Genomic DNA, 8,342 nt, shown 5'->3' with positions numbered 1-8,342 from the left:
CGATTTTATGAGTTAGAATTTTATGCCGTTGTTCAGACCCTTAAACATTGGCGTTATTATTTGATTCACTTAGAATTTCTCCTTTATACTGACCATGAAGCACTTAAGCATATTGGTAACCAAGAAAACGTCAGTGCTCGACAACTGCGCTGGTCTAGTTATTTGCAGGATTTTACCATTGTCTTGTGCCACAAATCTGGGTTTCAAAATCGTGTGGCGGATGCTCTTAGTAGGCGTTCTTTGTTGTTGGTCTCCTTGCGTACTTTGGTTTTTGGGTTTGACTATTTTCCAGAGATGTACACTAGTGACCCCTATTTTTCACTTGTTCTGACTGATATACAGGAGAGACAGTTATCTGAGTTTTCTCTACATGAGGGGTTTTTGTTTAAGGGTAAGCGTCTATGTGTTCCTGCCTGCAGCCTTTGTCGTCGTCTCATTACTGAATTGCATAATGAGGGCCACTTTGGGCGTGACAAGACACTACGGCTCATCTCTAAGTCTTATTTTTGGCCAGGCCTTAGTATAGATGTTCACAAATTTGTTGCTCGTTGTCATATTTGACAAGTCTCAAAGGACCATGCTACTAATGTACGGTTATATATGCCTTTACCTGTTCCGAGTCGTCCTTGGTGTGATATCAGTATGGACTTTGTTCTTGGTCTTCCTCGTACTCAACGGGGTCATGACTCTATTTTTGTGGTGGTAGATCAGTTCTTTAAGATGGCATTTCATTGCGTACAAGAAAAATACCGATGATGTCACTGTTGCACAGTTGTACTTTCACGAGGTTTACCGGTTACATGATTTGCCTACCTCTATTGTTTCTGATCGGGATACTCGTTTCCTTAGTCATTTTTGGCGTTGTTTATGGAAGATGATGCACACTGAGTTGAAATTTAGTACTGCCTATCATCCCCAGACGGATGGCCAGACAGAGGTTGTTAACAGGTCTTTGGGTAATTTGTTATGTTCTTTGGTGGGTACTAAGATCAAGCAGTGGGATTATCATCTTGCTCAAGCCGAGTTTGCCTTTAACCGTTCGGTTAATCAAAGTGCTGGGTATAGTCCTTTCCAGGTTCTCTATGGGTTTAATCTTCGCGTTGTGGCTAATCTAGCGCCTATTCCGGGTTTACAGCCTATTCATTCTACTGCTTCTGAGATTGCTCAGCACCTTCAAGATACTCATGCTACTATTCATCAGAAGTTAATAGAGTCAAATGCAAAGTACAAGGATACGGTTGATCGCCATCGTCGTAATGTTCATTTTGAGGTGGGTGATTTTGTCTGGGCTGTACTTACTAAAGACCGTTTTCCGTTGGTGACTATAATATACTGAAACATCGCAAGATTGGTCCTGTGGAGGTGATTGAAAAGTTTAACGCTAATACCTATCGCCTTCGTTTGCCTAGTCATATCCGGACTGCGGATGTCTTCAATGTTCGCCATCTCATTCCATTCTGTGGTGATTCTTCTCACGATGAGGATGTTTAAATTCGAGGATGAATTCCTTCCAACCAGGGGGAATGATGCAGTACAGATTATTGCTGAAGAATACCTGGATGAATATGATTGGATTGTCAAAGTATGAGAAGTTGCTCTGATCAGTAAGGGAGCAGGGTGCGCTCAGTTTTGCTTTGATGAAAGCGCGGGTCGCGCTCAAAGCTAGAGAAAGTTACAGTAGAAAGAGGATGGCATGGGCGGTGCACTGAGTTTTGTCTTGATACAAGCGCGAGTCACGCTCTGGGCTTTATCATGGGCTTTACACGAATAATCGATTGTTTTGTTTATTTTTGGTAGGATTGGTTCGGGCAAGTTACCGCTTGTTTAATTTAGGGTTAGGACGCGTATTTAAAGGCTTAGGAGAATTGTGATAGGGATTATTCATTGATTTTATAAAGTTATTTCATCGTTTCTTGGTTAAAGAGTGATTCTTTTTGTTTCCCTTTTTTTTGTAAACCCCCCAAAATAGTGAATGGGGTTTATTCTCTTTACCCTATCTCTTTCTAATATTTATCCTTTTTATTTTATCTATTATTATTACTACTACTAGTAAATTGACACGTGCATTTCACGTGCTAGGAAAAAAAATTGAGGTGGAGAAAATCAAAAGAATGAACGCATATAAATTAGTAACATATTAAATTTGTTTGAATGGATATATTATGTAACATACTAAATTTATATATTTCTTAATCAGAAGGGATATACTGAATATTTGAATGGATATATTATGTAACATACTGAATATTTGAAAAGTTTGTTTGAAAAATTGAAAGGTGAAAATAGGGATCCTTTCGTTACACGTGATCCTTTCGGAAAATGTACCGTTAAAATAGGGATGTTAGAAGTCTTCAATTCCGAGTGTAGATGCACCTTTTTACTTTAGCCTTTAGAAAATAACATTGTACCAAAGTTGCAGGCAATATTCGGCGAGTATTTATCGAGTTTTGATGGGAAGAGGTATAAAGTGAAAACTCGAAATAGAGAGCATAAGGAATCTCAATTTTTAAGTTAATTTGGGAATTAGAAAGAGAGTAATGTCCAGGAATAGAGAAGATGAACGGTTTTCTTTTTTCTTAATTGGGAAACCGCGAATTGGTGTCTCTGTTTGTTTTGTTTTTTGAAGGCGTTAAGTTTTATGGTTCTAGAAATGCTTTAAATTACCGATTTATCCTTTTCGCGAAGAGCAAAAAGAAAGTGGTTGTCCAAATTTCCGGGTGAACCTATTATTACGGACTGTTGACTCACTATTTGAGGCATCAATAGGTTTCCCTGTACTCTTTGACATGCCAAGATCATAATGCCAATTTTACATGAAATGCACTCATTCACCATTCTGGATAGTTCTTACAGAATTTTACCATGTTATCTGCTCACTTATTAGGCTTAGAGAAAACAAAGCTGAAGATGAAAAATTAAGATTGCTTATAGTAAAGAATGTGGCGATCAGAATTTGATTACCACTTAATCAATATCTGATACTCGAAATCCTGGAATGTCCGTTTCAATTAATATTGCCTAAGAACTTTGAATACTATAGTCAGCCGCTTAATTAAGTTTCATTAAGTTAGAATCGAAAATTGGTAAATGCTTGCAACATCTGGGATCACTGCGCTAGTCTGATGTCACCCTCTTTATAAACAAATTATATGTAAATTCCATCATATACCAACACTATTTATTCTATGAAAATCACAGGCTTTGAATTACATTTATCATATGATATTTCCCAAAACTAATGGTTGTAGTTTTGCTCTATTGAGTCTTTTAATACATCTATCAGAACTTACCTGCAACTGCCAATGGTGTGTCCAGTACTTTAATTGTACATTTTTCACAAACGAACTTTTCTAAAATTCTGCTTTAATTCGACTTTAATACTATTTAACTTTTGTGCCATGAGGCAAATTCTTGTGTAATTTATGACTCTAGGTCTAGAATTATCAATCGGGTTGATTTTCACATAGGGTTTCGTGAAAATCTGCTCAGAGGGGTAAACGTAAAGTATATACTTACTTCAATTAGGGGATACCTACAAGCCTGAGTTACAACCCAGTAATGAAACTGACTGACAATTTGACATTCCATGTGATGCCTGATTGGTCAAAGCTCCCAGGGGATCATTTGATTATTTGAAAGGCACCTAGCTAGTCAATTGGAATGTGACTGTAGTGCCAACATTTTATAAACACCAGTCAGAAGAAGTTTGTCCTAGATCCTGGCATATTCAATACTTGTGCTCGATTCTTTCAATACTTAAGAAAGAATCAATGCGTAAACTACTACATCTTGAAGAAATTGAATTGCTAGTCGCTGAAAGGACTGAATTCGAGATGTTTATACTGAATTTTTTTTATGGGAAAACTGGTCAACCCTAACAATGTTATGGTCATGTGTCTGAGACTCTGAGGTAACTGAGCTTGATTCTTTTGTTCATCCCCTACTCTCTTGGTTAGAATTAGCTTCATCAGTTTTTTTCCTCTTTGAAATTGAAGTACACATTTTCTTGTTTTAATAGGAGGTGAGCTGCTGAAAGATGATAAGTCCTACATCTGAACTTGTACATGGTCACAGTGAATGGATTGAAGACATGTAATGACATTGCTACTGTTAGTTTGGACAATTTTTTAGTTGTAATATAATTCTATCCTGGTAGAATCATATGGATAGTGACATTGCTTATATTGGTGCAAATGTACTTTCTTATTGATTAAAAGATGAAATGCAAACAATCTTTGATAGATCGCAAACTCAGTTATTATCCTTAATACACCTTATGCAGTATTGAAATCATTAGCGACCTCTTCAAAGGAGCCAACTAAGCACTCGACAAAACTTGGTCCCACTCTAAATGCATTGTGACTGTTTCTGAGTCTGTCTGTCTTCTTGCTCCTAATTGATTTCGGAGGCCAGGATTATAAATCCTCTGAAGCACTTGATATTCTTACTACAGGTTTTAAAATCTTCCATAGATCTTCTAGCATGGATTTGTGGTAAAATCGCTAAGGTCTCTTTCTAGCCATGACATGAAAAAGAAAGAGGTAAGCACGTGGAGAATATCAAGAGAACTGGTCAGATGATGGGCCAATAGAACTATACTCACTTGAATTGCAAAAGGGAGCAGTCCAAAGATCGAAGGGAAAATGCATAAATCTAATCCAAAAACAAAATAGTATAGCTCTATTGGCACATCTTGCATAGCACATTTACTAACCTGTACTTGCAGATCAACTTCAGTGTAATGTATATTGCTCCACCACCACATTCAAAAGCTGAAATAAACTTAGGTGGCATCTAAATTGTTCCACCACCACATGTCGAACCTTAAATGAAAAAAGTTCCTCACTCAAATTGGCCTTGCTACATGCATGCTGCGAGACACTTAAGTATCATTCCAATTCATCCCGCTTTGAATCTCCAAAGGAAGTGAGAAAAGGCCTATTATTTATATCAGTATAACTCATAGCAAACCATTAATAAATCAGTGCCTGATAAAAACAATTCATATATCTTTCTATAAATGAGAACTGGGTCTGACAGCTGCAGTAGCAATTGAATTGCCGCATGGGCAAGTAGTTCAGCTGCTGATAAACCATAGTTTGGGAAATAATTTAGCATGTATGGAAAAAGAAGCAACATGTGGATTGAAACCAAAAGCTACAGTTGAAGAGCATATACATCCTCAAATTTTATCCTCCGATTCTTAAACAAAAATTTAACCACTATTCAATAAAACAATGCTAATAACTTAAAAAGGATATAACCACAAACATGCCTTTCCATTACGTACTCTAGTATGCAGGTTCACCAAACATCGACAAATATGTACAATCATGCATATGAGCAACATGGCATTGGTTTATGTAAGAGGAACCATGAAACTTATTAGACACTCCTCACAATTGTCTAAAACTTTTTCATTACTATTTTTTAGCTAGCTAACTGCAAACACCTTATGTGTTGTACCCATTAAAGAGAAAAACAATCTAAAATAATTTGGGTTTCGAAATCCCAAGTGAAAGAAGTTCTCTAGAGGAACATTCAATGGTCCAATCATATTTTCATCTTAAACAAATATCACAAATCGTAACTCGTAAGAGACCATGCAACGGTTTGTTTATCATTATCAGTGACTGCATTTAATAATACCTATAATGTATTATACTTTTATTTAGAAATAGCCATTTACTCCGAAATCGGGGCTATTGGGTTCTCCCAACGGTGTACCAGTCACTTTGAAACTTGTAAATGTATGTGTGGCGTAGAAAGCAACCATAAATCTAGATCATCCAGTTATGACAGTTATTAATAGCAGTCAAATATCATTTTGGGTGTATATCCAACGCACTAACCTGTGGAGCCAGAATAATCAGGAACCGCATGCTATAAATGAGCCAGAATTTTACCATGGGATAAGGCCATCTATAACGGGTGTTCCACCAGTCCAGCAATGTCATCCTCGCATCATATGAAACGAAATAACAATATGATTAAAAAAAAGAACTTGTATGCACAAAACATTATAGTGGCGTACTAAAACTATAAGATATGATTACTTGTTTACAGAATAACAGCTGAAATAATCTTTCCAGTACCTGCTGCTACCTTTCTAGCATTCGTAGGCACATGGACAGGAGTTGTTTCCTTCATAACTTTAACCTGCATCAATCATTTAAATCAAATAACTTACATTCAAGTGATTAAAAAGAGGAACTTATCAGCAAAAGTAACAGAAATTAATAAGCTCACGACTGAAGTATAAGACTTCTTTGGAGTATCTTCCGGAACTGTTGAAGCCGGCTCGGTGACTGGAAGAACTTCATCTTGACCTGAATGAACAGGGGCCTCGACAACCTCAACTTCCACAGTGGATACTTCAGTGACACCATTAACTGCAATGGCAACTGCATCGAACTCCACTGTTTCATACTCATCCACATACCTAAAAATATCATTAAGAACAAAGTAGCCTTTGTCTTGTAGGGCCAGGAAAAATGATTGAACAAACTTCCTTTTCACATTATTCCTTTTCACATTATCCTTCACAATAAGCCATCTAGTTACTTGAACAACTACTCCACCCTTGTAAGAGTCCTCAGCCACATACCTAAAAATTTCATTAGGACACAACACCTTCTTCAAACAGCAAGCACAACACCTTCTTCAAACCAATTGCAGTGAAACCCAACTACACAAAAGACACAAAAACGGTTCTTCATGCGACCTGTGTTTGACAAAAATACGAAAGCCTCAAAACAATCTAATAGTAGCAAAATTCAAGTGTAACTAAACATAAAGTTATTCAGACATTTTTTCAAACAATTAAAAGTTATGTGGAAGAAAAATAAGGAAGAAGCATAAGAGAACGAGACGGGAAGAAAATGCAATCAAACCTGTTTGTGAAGATCGCCATGGAACATCGTATCTTTTTAGCCAAATCTGAAAACAGGGTCTAAATGGTGAGAATAAAATAAGAAATTAACGAATTTGAAAAAAATAAGTGATAGAGTTTCGTTATTTTGCCGGAGAAAGAAGAGGTTTTTTTTTCTTAGCGTTAATTTTTATACTGTAGATAAACTGGTAAAGTACTCGAAACGGTGCGTCTGTTTCGGGTTATTATTCAGTTTATAATTTCGTCACTTCATTTTTCCCAATATACCCTTCCAATGAAGAACAAAAAATAAGTGACTGTCTAACTTTCCGTACCATTTCCATTTAAAATTTTGGCATAAAACCGGAAATACGGGAACTAATTGGGAAATCTGGTATCCGTTTTATATATAAAATTTTTATATATAAGATTATTATTATTATTGTACTAGTAAATAAGAAAAACTGGGTGTTATAAGCCACGGTAACCCAAAAATTTCTTCTTCTTCTTCTCCTCTGCAATGATGTGCCTCTATGATACACATGAAGCACCCATGAAGAGGGTGGAGACAACAGGTAGTCGTTCAAAAATGTCGTCGACAAGATCCTCAGAGAGTCCTGCAGCCCAATCACGGAAGTCTGGGTTACATGCAATGCTTGTCTTAATATCAATTGCCATTGCACTAAATTGTTCCTCGGGAGAGCAATCACGGACATTAGTAGCTCTTATTATTACCAGGTCATCTGCTCTCTTTGGAAGCAACTACTTACGTGCCCTCTTCCTCTTATTGATTGGCATTGTAGCAACAAGGTTACCTCCTCCTCCTGCAAACACCCGAAAAAAACAAGAGTTTGAACTAAACAAGCTTCTCAGAGTTCCTGATTTTGAAAAAAGGGAAAGAAGAAAAAGTAAGGGATTTTAAGGTCTGAATCTAACCTATTATTATATTATTATACAAATTTGGGCAAAAGCACATTCAAACTATATACCTGCTGTGACCGACTCACTTCGACGTCTCAAATTACTAATTCTATCTTTCGTCTCTCTTTGCTCCCTAATAAATATAATTTATAGAAATCCAAATCACTACTCTCAAAAAGGAAACTCCATCAACTCACACGTATTCAATTCGCTGTCTCCTCACAATTATCTCTACTCAAAAAAATTACTTTACACACCACACAACGCGCCTTTAGTAAATTGTCGCCAAGGCCCAAAATTTCAATATCGGTTAATATATCGGTGTACTAAAAAACCGAGATATATCAGATATATCGGATATATCGGATATCTCGGTTCTTTTGGTGACCAGTCCAAAGTTTCTAAAATATCGGATATCTCACCGATATATCTCGGATATCTCGGATCTCTCGCCGATATATCTCGGATATATAGGATATTTCGAAAATTTCAATATTAAATTATTAACAATTGGTCAAAAGTCAACCGATATATATCGATTATCTCGGAA

General features: G+C 36.6%; 1 protein-coding gene across 13 annotated transcripts; it reads right to left on the bottom strand.

The window, feature by feature from the left end:
- Positions 1–4,179: 4,179 nt before the first annotated feature.
- LOC147486623 (uncharacterized) lies at positions 4,180–8,017 on the bottom strand. 13 transcript variants are annotated; one of them, XM_086572666.1, is made up of 8 exons: positions 7,861–8,017; positions 6,894–7,695; positions 6,608–6,724; positions 6,250–6,476; positions 6,096–6,159; positions 5,853–5,958; positions 4,715–4,938; positions 4,180–4,515 (listed from the first exon to the last, which is right to left on the bottom strand). In XM_086572666.1, the coding sequence occupies exons 3-6, from the start codon at positions 6,618–6,620 to the stop codon at positions 5,954–5,956; spliced, it is 309 nt and encodes a 102-aa protein (XP_086428792.1). In that variant the 5' UTR covers positions 6,621–6,724; positions 6,894–7,695; positions 7,861–8,017; the 3' UTR covers positions 4,180–4,515; positions 4,715–4,938; positions 5,853–5,953. The 13 variants fall into 13 exon arrangements, with proteins under 13 accessions (XP_086428792.1, XP_086428793.1, XP_086428794.1 ...); XM_086572667.1 differs by having other exon boundaries at positions 4,715–4,915; XM_086572668.1 differs by having other exon boundaries at positions 4,715–4,871.
- Between the last annotated feature and the right edge of the window lie 325 nt (positions 8,018–8,342).

Source organism: Coptis chinensis, chromosome 7 (genome assembly GCF_015680905.1).
Source record: "Coptis chinensis isolate HL-2020 chromosome 7, ASM1568090v1, whole genome shotgun sequence".
Lineage (NCBI taxonomy): Eukaryota > Viridiplantae > Streptophyta > Magnoliopsida > Ranunculales > Ranunculaceae > Coptis > Coptis chinensis.
Note: the sequence above shows the minus strand (reverse complement) of the source record. Positions and strands in the feature narration are given on the sequence as shown.

What these genes read in the sequence shown, in the direction of transcription:
- LOC147486623 (XM_086572656.1), bottom strand. An exon ending in AGAAGTCTTATACTTCAGTC is followed by an intron (nt 6,160 to 6,249) that starts GTGAGCTTATTA and finishes TGATTGATGCAG; the next exon opens with GTTAAAGTTATGAAGGAAAC.